Source organism: Gigantopelta aegis, chromosome 6 (assembly GCF_016097555.1).
Source record: "Gigantopelta aegis isolate Gae_Host chromosome 6, Gae_host_genome, whole genome shotgun sequence".
Taxonomy (NCBI): Eukaryota; Metazoa; Mollusca; class Gastropoda; order Neomphalida; family Peltospiridae; genus Gigantopelta; species Gigantopelta aegis.
In genome coordinates this window covers 63,760,352-63,785,389 of record NC_054704.1, presented here as the reverse complement: position 1 = coordinate 63,785,389, position 25,038 = coordinate 63,760,352, and the positions used below count along the sequence as shown (strand labels likewise).

Genomic DNA, 25,038 nt, shown 5'->3' with positions numbered 1-25,038 from the left:
CAAGAGCTACGTATAGGTTTTGACCCCAGGGTCTCTATGCAATTATATATGTACTGTAGTTATATATTATATAGTTGACTTGTTTGCAGAACGCCACGGTTGTTCTCGTCAAGTCTGTACCTGTCCCAGACTGTCCCAGCAGCACTGGAAGATTGACCGCCCTACTCTAAGAATAAACAGGAAGCGGGGGTCGTCTCCTAAAGGAAAGGAGTATTAAAAACGGATTTTAAGAAAAGTAAATTTAAGAAAGTAAAAAACAAAAAGAGTCATGTTCGTCGGAAACATGTTGCACATTGAGACAGATCCTTTTAAGTTTACATCCACTGTAACGTGTTTTCAGCCAACATTCTTTGGTATAGCCAGGATTATATATTGGGAGGGCACTCACAATGGGGGAGGGGCCACCGACACTGTCTATATCTGTTAATTCCCGTTTTACGCGTGTCATGGGGCGACAGGCAAATATAAAAGGTGGTGGTGGGGGTGGTTGGGGGTTGTGATTTGGGTGCCCTGGTCCTCGTCGCCTGGTTATGCCAGTGATAGCCGATTTGTTATAAAAGTTACGATACACGTATATTTTCTTTATATTTTAATATGGATATCTCTTAGTGCTTTTCTGGTTATCCTGCTATTTATTTTTCATCAGTAATTATTTTACTTAGCATTTTTTGCCCAAACATAACCATAAAACTAACTTTTTAAATAACTGGATCAAAGCGAATATTAGATGTACTTATATATTTAATGCTTTATATTTCAAACTTTTTATAGGTTTTTATTACCAGATAAAGTTCATATAAGTAGCTTAACCCAATATATATATAATGGGTGCAAACTTGGAATAGACTTTTTTTAAAACACGCATTCAATTTTGTATCATGAAGATTTATTGTACATTTTGTCATTAACGAATCCATGATAAATAAAAAATTTTTTATATTAACTGTATTGAAACACTGTCTTATGGTATCCAATGCTTTTGTACGGCCCCGTGTGGTGAAGCATCAGTGTCTACTGTGAAATGTTTGATTCTCATTTGCTTGTCTGATTTTACATCTCGTAAAGAACGAGCCATCGGCAGGGGGCCGTGCAATCCGTGATGTGTAATGGCCACGCCGGATACTTCTCACAGCAATAAAACGGGGGGAAATTACCACACAGAAGACAGCTGTACGCCAAGAAAACACGTCCAGTAGACAGTTCTGATACACCCTACAGACAAACTACACTTTGATGATGTTTTACTTCGAGTTCTCAGCATTCTCGACTAACTGCACAGCCACAAATAAATAACCAACTGAAAAAGCCATTTGACACTCCAGAGACAGTGAGAGTGAGAGAGAGAGAGAGAGAGAGAAGAGAGAGGAAGAGAGAGAGAGAGAGAGAGAGAGAGAGAGAGAGAGAGAGAGAGAGAGAGAGAGAGAGAGAGAGAGAGAGAGAGAGAGAGAGAGAGAGAGAGAGAGAGAGAGAGACGGAGAGAAATAGAGGTAAGGTTTTGTTTAACGACGCACTCAACACATTTTATTTACGGTTATATGGCGTCGGACATATGGTTAAGGACCACACAGATATTGAGAGAGGAAACCCGCTGTGGCCACTTCATGGGCTACTCTTTCCGATTAGCAGCGAGGGATCTTTTATATGCACCAGCCCACAGACAGGATAGTACATACCACGGCATTTGTCACACCAGTTGTAGAGCACTGGCTGGAACGAGCGAGAGAGAGAGAGAGAGAGAGAGAGAGGGGGGGGGAGAGGGGGAGAGAGAGAGAGAGAGAGAGAGAGAGAGAGAGAGAGAGAGAGAGAGAGAGAGACCCCGATACATACGTACATACACACACATACACGAGGTTTAATTATCAGTTTTTAAAATGATGTTATCAAAATTGATTTTTTTTAAAAAATATACAAGTAACCAAAACATCAAAGCGTTCACCAGCAACAACGTACAGCAATTCAGTTTGTATATATATATTTAACTACAGCAAAAACAGTTTTATTACTAAATACTACTAGAAACATATTCAAACTGTGAATGTTTTGGGATTCAATAGACAGACAGCTATGTAACCACTTTATGTTCATGTGCTTAATTGACGGCATACTTCCATCAGACAACTGTTCAAGCACGCATGTCGTGGACAAACAATCTGACTTCATCAGATTTCTGTCCATGATAGGAGAGCTAGCCATTGTGTCCCGTACGCATTTCATTTCAACCTAATTTTCGTGTTTATATCCAATTAAGGTTCAAGCACGCTGTCCTGGGCACACAACTCAGCTATTTGGGGCAGTGGGTTAGTTGTTAGCTGGTTAGTGGTTAGTGAGAGAGAAGAAGGTGTAGTGGCCTTACACCTACCCATTTAGCCCTTAAGAACCCGCTCTGGGTTGGAGACGGTACCTACCAGCCTGTAGTCCGATGGCTTAACCACTGCGCCACCGAGGCCGGCCCCCGTACACAATAAAAATTACAAATCTGCTGTGTTTGGGGAGCTTGTTGTGTCAACAGTGTATTTTCCAATTAGGGGGAAAAAACCAAACAAACACACAAGCAATGCCACCCAACATACGGCCAAATGTGACAGTCCGTAAAACACAGAACGTACCTACTAGGTTCGTCAATCAAGCGTGAAGTACAGTGGAGAATTGCTTGTACAGTAGCCGGTTTACATTTTATATACATGTGTATGCACAGACATTACATGATATAACGAGATGATCGGTGTCTTCTTGTTTGCACCTCACCGGCCTCGGTGGTGTCGTGGTTAAGCCATCGGACATAAGGCTGGTAGGTACAGGGTTCGCAGCCCGGTACCGGCTCCCACCCAGAGCGAGTTTTATTGACGCAATGGGTAGATGTAAGGCTACTACACCCTTTTCTCTCTCACTAACCACTAACCAACTAACAACTAATCCACTGCCCTGGACAAATAGCTGAGGTGTGTGTCCAGGACTGCATGCTTGAACCTTAACTGGATATAAGCACGAAGATAAGTTGAAATGAATGAATGCACCAGGAAGTACAGCCCGGGGTCATAATTAACAGACAGCAATGCGCTAATGCTGATTTAAAGGTGTTCGCTAATGCCATAGATGACGGACAAACGGATACACACTCATACACGTTATTAAAATCTTACGATATGAGCAATTCCGAAAGATTATTTCATTATATATATATATATATATATATATATATATATATATATATATATATATATATATATATATATATATATATATATTAATTAGCCTCGAATATGCGTATACCATCCAAATAGTATACCGATCCAGTATTATAGCATTTCGGACGAAACGAATTAATTCATCGTCACGATAAATATTCTTCGAACTGTTAATTCCGATATTGCAAATAATACTAATTTAATTCTACAAAAGATACAGTATTTGATTTAGTCAAAGTGTGTTTGATTTTCAGTAAACAAACCTGTGGAAATTAGTTATTGGGGTCCTCATTATTATTTCACTAGTTTTAAAAAAGTGACTATTATTATTTTTTATTTACTTATTGTTTATTCCTAATTTATAACCAATAAATATTTTGTTTACATACATTTAACATTATTCGTTTTATATATATATATATATATATATATATATATATATATATATATATATATATATATATATATATATATATATATATTATATAATATATCATATCATATCATATTATCATATCATATCATATCATATCATATCATATCATATCATATCATATCATATCATATCATATCATATCATATCATATCATATCATATCATATCATATCATATCATATCATATCATATATATCATATCATATCATATCATATCATATCATATCATATCATATCATATCATATCATATCATATCATATCATATCATATCATATCATATCATATCATATCAAATCAGATCATATCATATCAGATCATATATCAGATCATATTACATCACGTCATATCGTATCGTATCGTATATTACAAATGAGTTGGTTAGGTTTGCTTGTGGATTTAAAAATAATATTTGTGTATAGAAATTAATTTGTTAATAAAAGATTATTCGTGAGGTGTTTTTTTTTAAAATACGAGTAAATAAAAGGAGCTATAGCGAGGAGGGTCCATCAGAGTAAAATAGAGGATTTTAAAAATATTAGTTGTACTATACCCTTTCATTTCCAATTTGTCCAAGATACCCAGGACGGAGGCATTATTATTAAAGGGACAGACAACCAGAAAATGTTTAATTTTCTATCATGTCCGAGGCACATTTTGCACATTTTCTTTGATCGGGCTTACCAGCCGATATGTTTTTGTTTTATACCTGTCCATTTCAGTTTCAAGAGGATGAGTGTTGATCCAGGAACTAGTTAGAACTGTTTTGACATTTATAACATGCAGTAAACATCCTGACAGTTCAACATTGGTTGTGTTCTATCTCGCCAGATGATTTGAATTTATGAAATTGTTCTTGCATTGTATGAAAAGTTAAAGTTTGTTTTCTTTAACGACACCACTAGAGCACATTGATTTATTAATCATCGGCTATTGGATGTCAAACATTTGGTAATTTTGACATATAGTTTTAGAGAGAAAACCTTCTACATTTTTCCATTGGTAGCAAGGGATCTTTTATATGCACCATCCCACAGACAGGATAGCACATACCACGACCTTCGATGTACCAGTCGTGGTGCACTGACTGGAGCGAGAAATAGCACAAAGTTACATTTGGTGAGTGGGTAGTTATTTAAAATTTCTGTTTATATCTCATTCGTTTTTTGGGTGTGTTTTTTTCAGGATTGCGAATGTTAGTAGTTATCTATCGTTACCAATTAATTTGTTCATTTCATTTCAACTTATCTTCGTGCTTATATACAATTACGGTTCAACCACGCTGTCCTGGGCACACACACCTCAGCTATCTGGGATGTCTGTCCAGGGCAGAAGACTAATTGTTAGCTGTTAGTGGATAGTGAGAGAAAAGAGGATGTAGTGGTCTCACACCTACCTATTGAATTGCTAAAACTCGCTCTGGGTGAGAGCCGGTACCGGGCTGCGAACCCAGTACCTACCAGCCTTATGTCCGATGGCTTAACAAGACAAGAGACTTTATTTACACCCGGGCCGTTGCACAACGGTATAGGAGGAATATATACATTAACATTTTGTTATATACATGTGACAAGATGGTTGACAGTAAATACATCAATTACAACACACACACACACGCACGCACGCACGCACACACACACACACACAAAATATCACATATCAATTATGTAATAATACAGATATACGGGTATCCATAAGGCCAGTTTATCGTTACCCAAATGACTTGACTTGAGAGTTTTTTCATGCTCATATACCACGAAGGTTTCGAGCATGTCTATCCCTGAGTCTCTGGATACCAGTGGCCTGACTCGGGGCTCCCGAATGATCAACTAAATGATCGAGCACGGGAGTATTAATGTTAAGTACCAGTGGCGGATCCAGACAAATCCATTTAAGGGGGCCCCAGTGACATGAGGTGGAATGCCAAGGGAGGTTTGGAGGAGGACCGTGAGCGGCTGCAGGACGTTTTTTTTTTTTTTTTTTTTTTTTTCGGGGAGCACAACGTCCATAAAGAACACCTACGGTATTTCAAAGTACACTAGTATGCATTATATTGTACTTGGATGTCCGGGGAAGGGGTGCCCATCCTCAGAACACCACCCCACCCCACCCCGCGTCTGTGTATGTAATTTTAGACGCATGTCCACTGTAAACAAGAAACGTCAAAAGCTATTCAAGGCTTAGTCAATTATGTGTGATGACCCCAGAACGTTGACCAATGAAATCCTTGCTGACATCATAGCTCCGCCTGCTTACGGTTCTCCTCTTTGTCGGCGATTGTGTGTAAAAATAGAACAGGACGATTTCGTGAAGTGTCGTGGTGTAACGGGAAAAGATGTATTCTGTGTACATTTGCAGTAGAACGATTCCATAATATGTGATCACAAAGTCGTGGTAAGTGTTGTTTCCAGCTAGGCGAAAGAATGCGGCTGTTTTGGTGAATATATCGGGCCCGTGTATCGCCCCGGTCCGTCAGCCTTGTTATGATTCTGACGGAAGCTATGTACAAGCATGGCCGCAGTGACAGCTGAATTTTGCCGTCAGGACGATATGTTCATAGCCGTCAGTAGTATATTTTACGACCATCTTCATTAGAAATATACCCGTACATTAAGAATACTAGGGTACTATGTTGTACTAGTGGAACATCCTCACCCCCACTCATATTATTATCCGAACACGAAAATTATTTATATTTTGACTACATGTATGTATGTATATATCTAGTTGTATTTACTTTAGTGTGTGTTATTGTTTATATAATTTTACAGATCGGAGTTTATTATATATTAAAAACATAATAATAAGGTCATATTTGTATGCTGCATTTTTACATGTAATACGCTTTGACTGAAATTCAGTGCATACCCACACACAAAGTGGGTTGCCCGTGACAATGTGCAAGTAGTCTTAAAAGAGTATTGATTTTTTCTTCATCATCGTTTATGAATGACTTGTCTGTTTCAGTCGGTGACCTGCCTAGAACGAGGTCAGCCGGGGAACCCCACCCAGGCCACAGTGCTGGGGGCGTGTGGTCAGCGAGTCAGACCCTCGACACAACTAGAGGAATACTATCAAGCAAAGACACGATATTTTACAATTAGGCAATTTTACTACGACACCATTGATTTTTGTGGGTCACCAAGAACGGTTTCCATGGATACATCGGCATTCCCCACCCTAGGATATACCGGCTTTGGACGAGTAGTTTAAATGGATTGGACCTGGCAGTTTGATGGAGAATGCAACTGATGTATGTTCAGTTTCACGAAAGAGGTGTTTGCAATTCCATTATCGGTTCAGTTTTCGTCTGAAGTGAATTCCGAAAATGTCTCAGAGCTTACTCAAAGGCAAACGGTTCTTCTGTCGGGAGTGGGCATTCAGTAAAGTGAACCACTGTTTAGAAAACAGACCCGCTTCTAAAACATGCGGGGCGCTGGTGATGGGCGGGCCTGGGTGTGGCAAGTCGGCACTGTGCTGCGAACTCGTCTGGCCCACTGTCACGACCGGCAAACAGACCAGCCTGCACAAACGCCTTTTAGCTTACCATTTCTGTCAAGCGCACGATATCGATACGCTGTCCATTGTGAATTTCATCGGCAACATTGTTCGCCAGCTGGTGAACAGCGATCTGATCGAGGGGTACCGAGAGAGAGTCGAGAATCCTGCCATGCAAAAATTACTAGACCCAGACGAATGCGAGCGCAACCCCGACGAAACGTTCAAACGGGCCGTCGTCGAACCCCTGTCGGAAATTCCACCTCCACACCACACGCTGTTCCTGCTGGTGGACTCGATCGACGAGTCTTACCTGCAGACCATCAATGAACGTGTCACCTGCAGCAGGACCATCGCCGACTTGCTGGCAAACCACCACCCCTCCCTCCCACCGTGGCTCCTGTTGATCTGCTCCTCTAGGAAGCAGAGTAAAACGGTGAACCGAATGTTCACGGGGTTCAGGAAGATCAGTCTGGACGACCTGAGAAAGTCTCACATTGTCCGAGACGTCCAGCAGTACATCCTTTGTCGCCTGGATCAGGAGGAAGCGCTCAGACAACACCTGAGCAGGGACACGGCAGAGATGCTGAACCAGTTGCATATTAAAAGTAATGGTTGCTTCCTCTATTTGGAGAAGGTCTTGGATGGTGTTGCGGAGAACTTCATAATGTTGCGAGAGATCCGAGAAATACCGGGCACGTTAAATGGATTATATCTGTGGTTATGTCAAAGACTTTTCATTAGGAAACAGTTTGTGAAGATCCAGCCCATTCTTAATGTTATGTTGGCCGCACAGCGACCTTTGTCTGAAAACGAGATATTTTCTTGTGCTAAAACCCGTAATTCTACACTTACCAGAGAAGAGTTTGACAGGAGATTAAAACTGATGACAAAAATACTCATCGATGGTCCAGGTGAAACTAAGATTTTATTTCATCACAGTTTTGCCGAATGGATGTTAGATGTGAAACACTGCACACAGAAATATTTGTGTAATGCTAGCGAAGGCCACGGTATGCTGGCAATGCACGCTACAACAAATGGTCCCTCTCTTTCAGCAGCGGAAGTTCAAGATTTCGTTCTGCATCTGGTGAGAGCTAATTTTCAACCGCCTATTCAGCATTACCACATAGTTCACTGGTTATTACTGTCGGGGGCGCAGGTGGAATCGAGCTTGTCAGCCGCCATGCCGAAAGATCAGAAAGTTTTGAAAGTTTTATTGGACGCAGGGGCAGTGATGCCATGCAGTGAGCGTTCGAGTGGCGGAGTGGAACCAGACTCGGAAAGTGTGGAAACTGTATCTGCTATACAGGAATTGGATATACCACTAGACCAGGTTGACGGTAATGGTAGAACTCTGCTCCACACGGCGGCCTATCAAGGTAACACACAGGTGGTAAATCTGCTAATACAGAGAGGCGCGAACGTGGAAACAGTAGACAAAACTGGACAGACGGCGCTGAATCTAGCAGCCAGGCAAGGTTATAACGATGTCGTGGTTGCTTTGCTGAAAACCAAAGCCGATGTGGATCACGCAGACAACGATGGGTGGACGGCGTTGAGATCTGCAGCTTGGGGCGGCCACACCGCTGTTGTCGGGACGCTGTTGGACGCCGGGTCGCAGGTTGATCACGCCGACAGTGAGCAGAGGACTGCCTTGAGGGCAGCGGCTTGGGGAGGACACGAGGACATTGTCCTCAAGCTGCTCGAACACGGGGCAGACGTCAACAAGGCCGACAATGAGGGTCGGACGGCGCTAATAGCGGCGGCGTACATGGGCCACGTGGAAATTGTCACCCACATACTGGATTATAACGCAGACATCAACCACGAGGACTGCGACGGCAGGACGGCGTTGTCGGTGGCGGCGCTGTGCATCCCTGCCAGCGAGGGCCACGAAAGGGTGGTCAGCCTGCTGTTGGAAAGGGGGGCCTGCGTCGACCACCAGGATCATGATGGTATGACTCCCTTGGTCGTCGCCGCGTACGAAGGCCATCACGACGTCTGTGAAATGTTGCTGGAGTGGGATGCCGACGTCAACCACTGTGACCACAACAACAGGACGCCGCTGTGGGCGGCGGCGTCCATGGGCCACGACCGCGTAGTTGCACAGCTGTTGTTCTGGGGTTCTGCAGTCGACCAAATTGACGCCGAGGGCCGCACCGTCCTCTGCATCGCCGCAGCTCAGGGCAGCGTCACCGTGGTGCAGCAGTTGCTGGACAGAGGACTGGATGAGATGCACAGGGACAACTCGGGCTGGACGCCTCTTCACATGGCGGCGTACGAGGGACACCGCGAGGTGAGTTTTGGTTTGGTAGTCACAACCTACAAGGTTTTTAACTGACCAGTTTATTATGCATTAACATATTAACACGTCTGAAGATTATTAGCTTGTGTACTACACATTGTACTATTCACTCGTAAGTAGTCCTGTGCTGTCAGTCTTTCCATCTGGTTTAGACCAAATGTGAAAGCTACAAAACAAAACGAAAAGAAGAAGAAGAAGAAACTATTACGTTGGGATGTCATTAAGATAAAACGACCCCCCCCCCATCTACTACGCGCGCGCGCGCGCGCACACACACACACACACACACACGTACGTGTAAACCATATTCTTTAATGAATGTACAGATATTCGTCATATGTTAATATAACCTAAGGGTTTGACGTATTCAGTAATTCAGCATTGGCAAATAAAGACGTTCACGTAGCCCTATATTTGAACAAATGAGTGACAACTATCACAATAGTTTGATTTGACCTACGTTTGCTTGAGGTGTTCCCACGTGAAACAGGTTCAGCGTACTGGTTCGAGTTATACTCGCGAGGCTCGAGTCGCGTGTTGTTTCACTTCATTTTGTGATCAAATGTTAAAGTTTCTTTTCTTTAACGATACCACTAGAGTACATTGGTTTATCATCGGATGTTGAATCAAATTTGGCCACAGTGGAAGGTACTCTTACAGAAAACCTGCTACCTTTTTTTTAATTCATTAGCAGCAAGGGATCTTTTATATGTAGATTCTCACAGACAGAACAGCACATACCACGCCCTTTGATGTACTCATGTTGCGATCATGTTACATCTGAACGTTTTCTGTACTTTGTTTTTTTACAGACATAATTATAAACACGCTTGTTGGTGTTTTTGGGGGTTTTTTGTGGGATGGTTTTTTTTGTCACATTATATTATATAGCTAAATGCTTGATTGTATGTTTTTACCTAAGATGATCGATGAATATTATCTAAAACGTATTCCAGGACAGGTGTTAATGGTTTTTGACTAGTGAAAGAGACCACAAATAAACAGTCAAATTTAAAACTTACTCTTAGACTGGAGCTGGTATGGGGATGCGAACACATCATCTTATTACTCCAGCATATTGTAATTGTCTCGTTTCTGTTTTGTGTGTGACTAATTTTGAAGTATTCACACCATTATTTACATTATATTAATGGGGTGTGGTTGGGAGAGACACCACGAGGCTAGTTGTAAGTGTAATCTGCTGTCAAAATATTGACTAAAATAACATTTCATAATATAGAGCTGCTGTTGTGAACACGGTGGAAAACAAGGCCCTGCCTCGAGGCCTATTTCGGCTTTTGAGAGATCACTAGCCATAACTGTGACGGAAACCAAGACGATTCATAAAAATAAAGACCATAACCAGCACATAAAAGACACTGAAGTATTGTTTTAATTTTAATTTGTCCAGTGCTGGGAAGATCGCTCACTTCTATCTCCCGTCCGATTGGCCCTGTCTGTTCTCCAGGCACCGCCAGTTTCCAATACACAATCTTGTGGTAACTGGATTTTTTTTTAATGTTTGGCAATCTTACCACCATGCACTAAGTACTGGTGACTTAATAGCAGCTGCATGGATCTTGTTTGTAAAAGCAGCACTGGGAAGGTCGTCGCCTATTGATCAGTTAACATGAAGCGTTCACCAAGCAGCTAGAGTCGATAGCTTTATGCACGCATATTGAACAATGAAAGTCAGTTGTGTTCGTGTACATCAGTTCCGCGTGTGTGGTCGCCAGCTTAATACATGCACGTTAAAGTGAGAACACCACATCCAGTTCATGTCTGCAAGTTGGCAGAACAGAACGGAATTTTAGTTACTCCCCTGGGCCCCGTTCCACGAAGCAATCTTAGCGCTAAGATCACCTTAAGTGCATAGCTACTTAATGCATTTAAGGTTATCATAGGGTTAAGATCGCTTCGTAGAACGGGGCCCTGGCCGTCATTCGGTGTTATTAGAAGAACATTCAACATATATAACCAAAAACTAAATTCATAAAACAAAAACCCTGACAAAAACAAAATAATAAATTTTTAAGGCAACTCCAAAGAATGGTATTTAAAAATGTACCATATGTTGACCTTAGCCTTTAAAACATTTTAATATGCTTTTCACCTTTGTTTGATTAAAATCGAGTTTTACCATACAGATTACAAAAGTAAAAGTTGTAACTGTAACAGATTAGCTTTTTGTGAATCTTTCTCTCTCTCTCTCTCTCTCTCTTACACACACACACACACACACACACACACACACACACACACACACACACACACACACGAGGACTTTCTCCCTCTGTTCTGTGTTGACGGTCTAAAGTATTGACAGCGTTGTGCGATTACATGTGAAACAGCGAAGACCTGGGGCAATCGACATGCAAAATGAATTACATTTCCCTCGAGTTGCCGGGAAATGGCCTTCATGAATACAAACAAGTCCATCGGTGCAAGTTTTGAAGTGGGGTTTGGCATACATAAATAATTATTGAAGTTGGCAACGAATGACCCTAATCTTCTTAAGGTCCGGGGACTCTTTTGGTGGAAAGTGTTCCAAATCATTGATGCTCGCGGATGCATTTTTTGCTACATCATGAATTGATCTCACTTTGCTGCGTAAATGTTTATGTATGTCTAATGATTAGGAAAATAGGACCTATGATAATCGAAGTCGAATCCATTTCCAATGGCGTACCTAGTTTAAAATAAATGGGGTAAACCATGTAAAAAGGTATCTAACATATGGTCATATCCAAGGAGGCAAACAAAAACAAAAAAACCCCCACAAAACACACACACACACACAAAACCCCACCCACCACCACCGCCCCAATAAATGTCACGTTGGAACTAAAAATGTTTCTTATATTCCACTAGACCCTGCCTTGATCCTTCACACGCGCGTACGCACACACACGCAATCCCACACACACACACACACACACACACACACAAAAAACAACAACCCCCCCCCCAAAAAAAAAAAAAAACACCCACAAAACAAACCCAAACAAAAAAAAAACCCAACAAAACAAAAACAACCAAAAACCTAACAAACAAAAACATTCTGTAACTACATGCATGATTAGTTTAAATTGAAGACATGTAAACATCCATAATCTTAGTTACAGCTACCATGTTCCATTTTCCATTTTATTTTCATGCTGTTGAAGCATGATTTCCTGCCCCCTTCAGTATGTCTATTGTTCGATTTCGCACTCTAGTGCGATGTGCGTTCACGGAGTTTGACCTGCACGTTTGCACAGTTGACTCGGTGTAACAGATCCCTGTTCCTTGTGTGTATACATTCACGACTTCTCAATAGTGTCTGCACAGTCTGTGACAATTGTGTAAAAAGTTGTACAATGGTGCAACGTTATTAGAAATTTTGTCACGCAGATATATGTCCACTTCCTGTTCGAAAGTCAAGCTTAAATGTCTCAATCGCTTTCACGTTTTGTTTATGTTTTTGTCTAACCACCTGTCTGGATTCATTTAACTGATTGTGTGTGTGGGGTTTTTTTTTAATCGTTCCAATCAGTGCACCACAACTAGTCAAAGGCCGTGGTATGTGCTTTCCTGTCTGTGGGAAAGTGCATATAAAAGAGTCAGACCCCTTTCAGCATTAGGAAACAATTTGCGGGTTTTCTCTGATGAATACGTGTCAGAATTACCAAATGTTTGACATCCAATTTAGCCGACGATTAATTAATCTTAATGTGCTCCAGTGATATCGGTAAACAAAACAAACTTCTTGTTTAAATAGCCTACAAACAATGAAACAAGAAAACAGGTCTTCCATTCACATACCAAAGAAATATAACAAAAGTATCAATCAATTTGTTTCAACTTTCAAGCTTTTCAAAGTAAAGAGAGACTTTTAGCACCTAGATTGGCATTGCAGAATTCAGTGGTTGCTCCCTTCCTATAAGATCTTGGCTACGCTAGGCCTCATGCCTACACCCAGGACATATTTATAGGTACTGTAGAATCTATAATTTGCCTATAGGCCAACGATTGTCACTTAAAATCAGTCTTGGATTTTAACAGCGGAAGACCTAGGCTGGCGAGCGAAGTTTATAAAGTGGAGTCGAGTTATGCTCCTTCCCCCCCCCCCCCCCCCCCCCCGAAAATATATTCAAGAAAAATAATCCCGAAATCTTCCCCTGCATAGGCGCCTGTTTTGACTTGTCGGGTGTATTGAGGTTAACTTTCTTCATCTTAAATATCTCTTTGACACGCATTAAAAATAAAAATTAAGAAAAGATTAAAGTTGCCGCTGTGTATGAAGTAAACAGACTGCAAATAATTTTGGCGTTATATGTAACTCGGACTTCCGGCTCGCATAAGTTTCACAAACCCGGAGAAATCGTAATCGGCCGACGTCTTCCGATCGGAATGTCGTACGGAGAATCCATAATTGGACGAGATATTTCGAGTCATTTTTGTCAGAATCTAAATAGATCGAATATTCTTTTATCAGTGTATTGAAAATATTACTAGTGGCGCAGTGTAGGCGCAATTTTAATTTTATTGTTTGTGTTTATGTGTTTCTTTTGTGGCCCATGTGGGGTTTTTATTTTTGCTACTTCGTTTGGGTGTTTTTGACCCTAAAACTAACCCTGACCCTAAAACTAACCCTAACTCTAACTTAACCCTAACCCTAAAACTAACCCTAACTCTAAATTAACCCTAACCCTAAAACTAACAATAGGGGGTAACAGTCGGATATTTTACCGTTTTTGATAGGTGCCTGTTGGTTGTTGTTTGTTTTTTTGGGGAGAGGTTTTTTAAAATTATTATTCCGACAGTTCACAAGATAGCAGCTCATTATTCTCCATGTTACTAGAATAGCCTACATATTACCCATATGATGATAGATCTACAATAAACTGTTACCGTACAGAAACGCCATCTTTATGGCACGGGTCATGGCAATACTACAGGCGTGGATATGATACTGACAGTATTCGACGCCATTGTAACGGACATCGCTGAATCTTATTAATATTGTTTGTGAAGTGAATACAATCATATTCTAAGTTTGTGGATAATAAATAAATTATGACGTTTGTGGATGTGTAATACGCAATTTATGAAACTCATTTGAAAATTGTTTTATACCAATTGCTCTCACTTGGGAATAAAACAATACACATCCTTTATAATATTGACTGGACATCATCGGTCATTTCCTTATACACATGTATATATATTAGCAAATTAAAATTATTTCATCAGAACATCTGTAGAGTAATTCAAATAACATTTAGCTAAACATTTTTTTTTTTTTAAAATGGCTGTACACCTACATGTGTACATGTACGAACATGGTTTTCAGATGAGCTTTATGGTGTATTGGTAATGATATACCTTTACCAAATTCAACAATAAATAGCATTTGGCAATTTGAATGGTACCTTAAACCCTGACACCAGGTTATCTGTTTGAGGGTAAAACCTGTATGGCGCCATAACCAGATTTTTTGGCAGATTAATTTTTTTGTGTTAACTTTTGGACAAAATTAATTACTCTTATCATTACTGTATGATTTTCTTAACCCTATCCCTAAACTTAACCCATTTTCTTTCTGGTGGAGGCCCCCATATACACATACATACATAGATACAAACATATACATATATATATATATATATATATATATATATATACACACACACACACACACACACACACATTCATACATATACTCTTCAAAAAAAGAAACGCAAAAGGGTACAAATGGGTTATAACTCCGATTTTACGTTTCCTACCGGTTCATGCTTTGTGAATATAAGGTCATTGCATGTCCCAAACACATTCCCACGGTTACATTCGATAAAACGCAGCTACTGTACCATAAAGTTCCAAAATGTGAATATTCGCAAAAACGCAGCCACGTGCAAACCATGTCACCACTGCACGTGCGTTGTCTGCACGTGCAACATGAACACCGACAGTATAAAAGTGCAGGGTGTTCGCTTGCCTGGCCTCTGTATCTGGCCGACAGTTGACAATCCAGGACATGCCACGTCTCAGTGAACCGCAGAGAAACAATGCCATCGGCCGACTAGACGCAGGCGAATCCAGAACGGCCGTTGCCAGGGCATTCCATGTGTCCCCAAGCACCATCTCCAGACTGTGGGACCGTACCAGCAACATGGATCAACACGTGACCTCCCTAGATCCGGTCGACCACGGGTCACTACCCCCGGGCAGGACCGCTACATCCGGGTATGCCACCTTCGGGAACGATTGACTACTGCCACCTCCACAGCCGCAGCAATACCAGGTTTGCGCAGGATATCCGACCAGACCGTACGGAACCGCCTACGTGAGGTAAGAATTCGTGCCAGACGTCCAGTTCGAGGTGTCATCTTAACACCACAACACCGTCGACTCCGACTGCAGTGGTGCCAGATTCATCGACAATGGCCTCAACTGCGATGGAGACAGGTGTGGTTCAGTGACGAGTCCCGATTTCTGCTCCGACTTCATGATGGAAGATGTCGCGTGTATAGGCGTCGTGGTGAACGTTATGCGGCAAACTGCGTGCAGGAAGTGGACAGATTCGGCGGGGGTAGTGTCATGGTGTGGGCAGCCATCTCACACACTGGCAGAACTGACCTGGTCCACGTGCAGGGCAACCTGAATGCACAGGGCTACATGACCAGATCCTCCGGCCACACATCGTTCCAGTTATGGCCAACGCCAACGCAGTGTTCCAACATGACAACGCCAGGCCTCACACAGCACGTCTCACAACGGCTTTCCTACAGAACAACAACATTAATGTCCTTCCTTGGCCATCGATATCACCGGATTTGAACCCAATTGAGCATCTATGGGACGAGTTGGACCGACGCCTCCGACAGCGACAACCACAGCCCCAGACCCTGCCCGAGCTGGCAGCAGCCTTGCAGGCCGAGTGGGCCACCATCCCCCGGGACGTCATCCGTACTCTGGTTGCTTCAATGAGCAGGCGGTGCCAGGCAGTTGTCAACACACGCGGAGGCCACACCCGGTATTGACTCCAGATGACCTTGACCTTGGTGGTGTGTCCTATCACTTACTCACAATGGACTAGAGTGAATTGTGAACAATCCTGAAACATTTGGTAATTATCGGACTCGCCATTCAATAATTAAATCAATTCTCCAAATGTTACGACAATGTGGTTTTGCGTTTCTTCTTTTGAAGAGTATACATACATATTGACACACATACATGGATGTCTCCATAGCTCAGAATATATTGTGGCAAATTGCGTGGCGATTTGGTGCCACGGGTTTGAGTCCCAGCAGTGTCATGGCAGGGCTTGAACTTAACAGCAGCAACGGCGGAAATTGCCGTCGGTGACATATAAACTGCCGTCAGTTGGGGGCATCACAGATGGCACTTTTGTGCCCCGGATAAAAATTACTACCATCGGTAAAGCTCCTCACAGACGGCAAAATGTATAAACGTGTATGAACATTATCTGACAGTATTCAACACAGGCGTTTGGGTCCTGGTTGGAGTTAATGGGCGTTTAGTTAGTACCATGTGATAGAACTATATTTAGTCATGAGCGTACCCTGTGTTGTTGTATAATATATGTTCTCACTGCATTTTGCCTTCTTGCTTTCGTGTTATGCCGCCCCTTTTTACGTTTGGCAGCCCCATTAGTTTTTCTGCGCCCTCTTTATTTTTCAGCATCTTGTTATAATTCACAGCAAACAGCTCCGCTATTTCAAAATGCACACTTTTTTTCACACTGAAAAGCATCAAAGAGTGAGCATACTGGAAACAAAGGAAACAAGCCAGATTGTGTACAAAAGCGCAACTGACGAAAAACTTCATAACCTTCCGGAAGTTACCGTAACCTAATTTAACACTATTTTTTAATAGCCTACGTTGTGTCTCATACGAGTATCAATTTGTATGTTTGATGCACACAATAACAGTTATATTATATTTTAGCAATGAAAACATTTTATTTTTATCATTTCGGCAATCTCCGACTGAAAAAACAACTTATTTGGCGGCAAAATTGTCACGTGATCAGAACGGTTATTTTGTCTTTTGTGTCCACTAACTCGTGTCTGATATTTTAACCTCAGTTACAGATTTCATTAATCGTAATTGGTCGCAACTTCATCTCAGAAACACCAGGTTCTGTTAAATGTTAGCTGATGCTAGTAGTCCATGTTTCCATTAATGATAAATTCTTGTTTATTGAAGTTTATTGATATAAATTGAAGAAATTTGACTACATGTACATGCAGAAAAATAACCTTTCAGTCGAGTTTATTTGCTGCAAAAGTCAGTTTTAAAAAATTGCCATCGGCATACTCAAAACTACCATCGGTGGGCCCTTTCACCGACCACAATTTGTTTTTTTAATTGCCGTGGGTGATAAATTCTTAAGTTTGAGCCCTGTCATGAGACAGTTTGTGAGGCTAGAAAGGATTTAATTATCCCCTGTGCCAGTGTGTTAATATCTATGTATGTAACAGTCAAATTCGACATACATACAATATATAGATATTCATACATCAATACATACAGGGGCGAGACGTAGCCCAATGGTAAAGCACTCGCTTGATGCACAGTCAGTTTGGGATCAATCCTAGTCAGTGGGCCCATTGGGCTATTTCTCGCTCCAGCCAGTGCACTACCACTGGTACATCAAAGACTGTGGTATGTGCTATCCTGTCTATGGGATGGTGCATATAAAAGATCACTTGCTGCTAATCGAAAAGAGTAGCCCATGAAGTGGCAACACAGATTTCCTTCCTCAATATCTGTGTGGTCCTTAACCATATGTCTCACGCCATATAACTGTAAATAAAATGTGTTGAGTGCGTCATTAAATAAAACTTTTATCCTTTCAATCACGTGAGAGCCAGAAGGATGTAAGTGCATCAAAATTCATTTTTAAAAAGCCAAGATAATGAAGAAAAACTCTTTTTCTTCATCAGTAGTTAAGATGTCTAATTTGTTTTAATAACAATGAAAGCTGAACATATTTACAATTTCTTTATATATTTGCAGTATTTATAGCATATTAGGTGTTTTAGTTATTTGCTTAAATACCGGGTAGTTGTTGTTGCGACAATTATTCGTGATTAAATTAAATGTGTCATTTACGACCAACAGTATATCAAGTAAATTTAAATATTTATTCTGAAAGAACCATCAATTCTAAAACATTTCAGTTTTGCAAATCACATATTTATAAAGGAGAAAGCTTGTAAATAGAAAATATTTAGAAGCAAACAAAGGAATACAAATAGAAGTACTTATTAATAAAACAACCGCATGAACAAAATATTACGTTAAAAAAAGTTATTTTACTTTTGTTAATAATAATACGATAAATAAAATCACCAATTGAACAAAATAATGTGAAAAAAGCTTGACTCGTGAAATCCTTGTTTTCTCTGACCCACCCCTGATTTTGTGTGACCTTATCTGGTGCAGGGTTTGTGCCAGAGGGTAAAATGGGTATGGTACCATACCCAAATATTTTTGCAGAATTCATTTTTAAGTTAACCTTTTGACAAAATTAATTACTCTTATCATTATTGTATGATTTTCTTAATCCTAACCCTAAACGTAACCCGTTTTCTTTTTGAGAGAGGACCCCCCATATCTCTGTTGACTGTGGTTGCATTCAATTCTATAGAGTCGTACCCAAAACATTTTATCTGCAGAAACACTGTGGTGGTAATGCTCCATGTTCGTTGTTTGATGATGGTGCATCAGAATCAGACAATTTATCCATACAAAACCTCTTTTTCTAGGCAAATATTCGTTCCTGATGAGTCATCAGAAAAGCTGATGGCATGTTGTGTGCAGTGTTCTTTGCGCCATGTGAGTCCTTTTGCAGATAGTTTCTGGTTCTGCTACCTCAGGATGTACTTGGTTTGGGATACACCGGGTTCAAGTGAAGCTCATTCAAAGGATATAGGGTTTACATTTCAGGGTGTGTACTGAATATCAAATTGAGAAGTAGTGAACACTATACCATGTCCACCTGTTCAGTATGCAGGATTCTCTCCAGGTTATATTGAGTGAACAGTAAACCCTACAGGTTCTGCTGTGCTGTGCGTTGGGTGTACTCTTCGGGTTCTGTTGTGTGTTCAGTGATCTCTCCAGATTCTGTTGTGTGTCCAGTGATCTTTCCAGGTTCTGTTGTGTATTCAGTGATCTCTCCAGGTTCTGTTGTGCGTCCAGTGATCTTTCCACATTCTGTTTTGTGTTGGGTGTACTCTCCGAGTTCTGTTGTGTGTTCACCGGCCTCGGTGGTGTCGTGATTAGGCCATCGGTCTACAGGCTGGTAGGTACTGGGTACGGATCCCAGTCGAGTCATGGGATTTTTTTATCCAGATACCGACGGCAAACCCTGAGTAAGTGCTCCGCAAGGCTCAATGGGTAGGTGTAAACCACTTGCACCGACCAGTGATCCATAACTGGTTCAACAAAGGCCATGGTTTGTGCTATCCTGCCTGTGGGAAGTGCAAATAAAAGATCCCTTGCTGCTAATCGGAAAGAGTAGCCCATGTAGTGGCGACAGCGGGTTTCCTCTCAAAAACTGTGTGGTCCTTAACCATATGTCTGACGACATATAACCGTAAATAAAATGTGTTGAGTGCGTCCTCAAATAAAACATTTCTTTCTTTCTGTTGTGTGTTCAAGGCACACTCCTGGTTTTATTGTGTATTTGGTAATCTCTCCGGTTTCTGTTGTGTGTCCGGTGATCTCTCCAGGTTATATTGTGTGTTCAATGATCTCTCCAGGTTTCGTTGTGTGTCCGGTGATCTCTCCAAGTTATATTGTGTGTTCAGTGATCTCTCCACGTTCTGTTGTGTGTCCAGTGATCTCTCCAGGTTCTATTGTGTGTTCAGTGATCTATCCAGGTTATGATGTATGTTCAGTGATCTCTCCAGGTTATGTATGATGTGTGTTCAGTGATATCTACAGACTACATGTATTTTATGTGCAGTGTTCTCTTCGTGTTTTGTTGAGTGTTAATTTAAGTGATCAATCCTCCGGTTTCTGTTGTGTGTGCTAAATTATTTTCTGCATCTGTTGTGAGTGATATGTCATGTTCAAGTTCTCTTGTGTGTGCTATGTTATTATCATGGTATGTTGTATGTGTTCTGTCATGTTCTTCTTCAGGTTCTGTTGTGTGTACTATGTCACATTCAGGTTCTGTTGTGTGTGCCACGTCATGTTCAGGTTTTCTTGTAAGTTCTCTATTATGTTCAGGTTCTGTTGTGAGTGCTATGTCATGTTCAGGTTCTGTCGCAAGTGACTGGATAAAGGCTGTGGTATATGCTGTCCTGTCTGTGGGGAAGTGCATATAAAAGATACCTTTCTGCATTAGGAAAAATGTAGCGAGTGTTTTCTGACGACTAAGTCATAATTACCAAACGTTTGACATCCAATAGCGGATGATTAATGAATCAATGTGCTCTAGTGGTTTTGTTAAACAAAACAAACAAATAAACTGTCGCAAGTGCTATGTCATGTTCATTTTCTATGGTGATTATTTTCTCATGTTCAGCTTTTTGTTATGTTATGTTCAGGTCTTGTCATTGATGTGCCAAGTTCTGTTGTGTATGCTATATATCATGTTCAGGTCCTGTTGTGTGAGCTATGTTATGTTCATGTCCTGTTGTGTGTGCTATGTCATGTTCAGTTTCTGTTGTGCGTGCTATATGTTGTGCTAATGTTATGGTGTGTGTGTTGTGTCATGTTCACGTTCAACATTCTGTTGCTTAGCTTAGCTTAGTAACTGGTTTAACGTGTCCATAGTCCACTAGGGTTTTGAACACGCCTGTCCCAAGTCCGGCCTCCGATAGGATCAGGGGTCTGACTCAGAACAGGGATATTCTGTTGCAAATATTTGTTAACTGTAAAGTTAATCAAAGTTCATAGATCTTGCTATCGTTTATATTGAGGCCACTTCATTCGCCTTTTAACCTTATATCTGATTACACTGTCTTTTATTACTGGACATTGTATGTGCAATATTGTTAATCCATAATGCCTACATTAGGGCAATCCTGTAGATCTTCAAAGGCAGCTGAAAGGCGGAACTTGATCACTGTAACATATAATTAAATACATGTACATCCAAAATCAGTGTGATTATGCTTGCACTTTGGTCGTATATGTCACATGCAACATTATTATGAATTAAAATTGTATCTACAGATACAAATTACATGTTGGAAACTTTGCTTCAGTTAAAAACATTTCAAAATAGATATTTGTTTTTCAAGAAAATTCACCAAAACATGTTTATTATTATAATTATGGTGCACATAAAATAGCAAACCTATTCCTATTTATATATACAGACACCATTCTTGTCTGTTGCCAAATGGTTCGTTGCATGCAGTACCAAATGTTTTTCTTAAATAGACCGGGCTCTCACAACGACAAAAGTCATATTATTTTTAGGATTCAAGCACATAAAAATATTGTCATAATGTATACTCTATTAATTGTACTTTGCATTTGTAATTTCTATCACAGACTGATAACAAAGGATACATTTGTGTCGTATTTGGCACATACAACCTATGTCAGACATAATTATATAACGGAACTGTATTTAAAAAGGGTGTATCTACCACATACAACCAGTCGTGTTCACATAATGGACAGCAAGCAAATCGGAGGAAAGTCATATGTGTCAGTTAAGTCTATTTTCGTGCAAATTGGTATCTGTGATTCACTTATGACCATTTAATCCTTCTGTATAAGCGATGCAATTAGGGACACAGCTACAAATTTTTGTATTCGGGGATGGCGATTCCGAATATGCAAAAAAAGATGTTTTAGGTCATATCTGCCACTTACGCCCTTTAACTCTCACACGAGGATATACATACATGCATAAATAAATACATAAATATACATACATACATACATACAGTCAACCTCTACATTCATACAATATATAGATATTCATACATACATACATACCTATGTACATACATACATACACAACCTCACATTTAATTGTGTGCACGCACACGCGCACACACTCACACTTTTGGCTTTGAACCCTTAATGTTGGGTGGGTTGGAGGGTACATGAAATCTCCTAATAGCTCACCTTGCATTATCAATAACCTGTCTATAAAGAACAATCATGTTTTGCTCCTTCTGTTCACATATGCATATATATACTTGTATTTTCCCTCTGTTATGACCACCTGCTTAAGAGTCCATGTGAATTAAGTCCTATCATTGTGGACTGTAGGCCTATAGAGAAGATTGACTAGTTAAACGTGCATGTTGTATACGTGTACATGTACAATAAATGTCAGGCCATACACTGTGACTAATTATGCTGGTTGTATTGGAAAATAATCTTATTTTGTTATCGTATATAGTCCGATGTCTTGAAACTAATAAAATCAACATTATACTTGACATGTATTGATTTTCGTATTGTTTGGTTTGCATCATTACATTGCCACACAGTGTGGTATTATTTTCACAAACAGCATTAGGCAACTGGCTTTTTAAGCTGTTAGTTAAGGAAGTTCTGATCTCTTGCATGTACCAGAAAACATTTACAAATTAATACTGAATATATAATACATACCGGTAAGCTTACAAACTAGAATCAAATGATTTGTTTTCCATTTATGAAGTAAGTCCACCATCATCGTGTGTAGTCTGTGGTACTTAGCCATTTCATTCATTCATTTCATTTCACTTATTTTTTGTGCTTATATCCAATTGAGGTTCAAGCACGCTGTCCTGGACACACACTTCGGCAATCTGGGCTGTCTGTTCAGGACAGTGGGTTAGTTGTTAATGGTTAGTGAGAGAGAAACGGCTGTTGTGGTCCTACTGTACCCATTGAGTCGTTAAAACTTGATCTGGGTGAGAGCCGGTACGGGGCTGTGAACCCTGTATCTAACAGTTTTATGTCCGATGGCTTAACCACGACACTACCGAGGCTGGTATTTAGCCATGGCATGAACTAGAATAAGATGGTGTGTTTTTGATAAAATCTCATCATCAATCATCGGTTATAACTGATTTGCACCAGCTGATCAACTTTTTTTTTTCTCTTTTTTTTTTAATATTTATTTTCCCCAGTCCATTCTGACCATGTCAAGGATGGGGAGCCTTGAATTCATGGCCTTACATCAAAGTAATATAATTTATATACAAGTACACATATCTAATTTGTTGTATAATAATGTTATATAGTCATATATAACAATTTGATACATAAATGCATTTGTAATGTTTCTGTATAAATTAAAGATTGGTAAAAAACAAAACAAATTGCTATGACGCATATAATGGAAAGGACTGGGAAATGTAGGAGAAGAAGAAAGATCAACTTTTGATTGCATATTTGTTTGGAATATATTTGAGAAAGATTTTAATTATTAGCTTGTCATATATTCACCGGAGTAAACCCTTAAAATTATACTTTTCTTACCTATTCAATAAATTTTAATTTTGACACATGAAAACAAACTTTAAAAAAAATATCACATTAATATATGTTTCATCGTCTAAATTGTAGGAATTGTAGTTGACATTTTTTCACAACAATATGAATTACTTAATTGATCATCATGTAACCCGATGTTTGATCCCAACCAATATGTGGGGTTTTTTGTTATTATTGTAATCGGTGATAGAAACGTCACTAGTTTTTTTTAGCAAGTGTGCACCTCAAAAAGCCACATCATGTTTTAATGTGTTTTCGCCAATCGCTGACAGCTGCAGTTAGTCTCGACAGACTTCTTAATTGACAGAATCGTAACAAACCGGGTATTGATTTTGATCGGGACTGAATATTCACGAACCCAATTGTGGAAACACTGTGTCAGTTTCCAGCATCTCTGAGCCTGTTTCCCAGAGAACGTGCCTGATCAATTATTTAGCCTTACATTGACCTTTCTCTCCAGTCTGGAAAGCAATTTGTTGTTTATCTTAATCTATTACAGTAAGTGGGCTAATTGGGTGAGGGGATGGATGGATCAGCAAGGTAATTGCGGAAGTCTTTTGACATTAATATTGGAACCAGTTAACAAGACCAAATGCAGATGGCTTGGCAGATCCCATCATGCCTTAATCTGTTACTGACCACAAGCTGCATGTAGATAGCCAGATTAGTTTCTGACACATCAAATGTATAATTATGGAACTATGGAAACTGATTTAAAACAAAAAAAATTGCATACTGGCAGAGCTGGTTTAAGGCATGTTAACACCCTGGGCAAACTGAACTTGAATGTCTTTAAGATCTTACTGAGCGACATGTATTTTAATGTGTTTTAATATCAAGTAATAAAATCATCAACATATAGAAATAAAAGTATGTTGCAGATAAATGAAAATTCAAATACAACTAGGTAAAGATGGTACAGGTCAATCCAAGTACTATATGTGTCTTTATATTACTTAGTAAATTCATCTATATTTATTGGTGTGTATGTTTTTATGGAAATGTTGTGTATTTTATAAAACGTAGCATTCTGTTTATCAGTGTCACACGATACCCTGGATCTGAGTATAGTTGGGATCTTGAGCTGCTATCTATTCATGGTTCAGACATGTCTGTAATGGTGCCCATACTGTCATAAT

The 25,038-nt window shown here is 40.1% G+C and overlaps 1 protein-coding gene across 1 annotated transcript in view; it reads left to right on the top strand.

Moving 5' to 3' along the window:
* Positions 1 to 5,358: 5,358 nt before the first annotated feature.
* The window catches only part of LOC121375998 (ankyrin repeat domain-containing protein 50-like), a 61,591-nt gene continuing 41,911 nt past the window's right edge, over positions 5,359 to 25,038 (top strand). The window contains exons 1-2 of the mRNA XM_041503750.1: positions 5,359 to 6,012; positions 6,586 to 9,415. Coding sequence (XP_041359684.1) covers positions 6,947 to 9,415 — 2,469 coding nt within the window. The 5' untranslated portion in view covers positions 5,359 to 6,012; positions 6,586 to 6,946. The remainder of the gene's footprint in view (positions 6,013 to 6,585; positions 9,416 to 25,038) is intronic.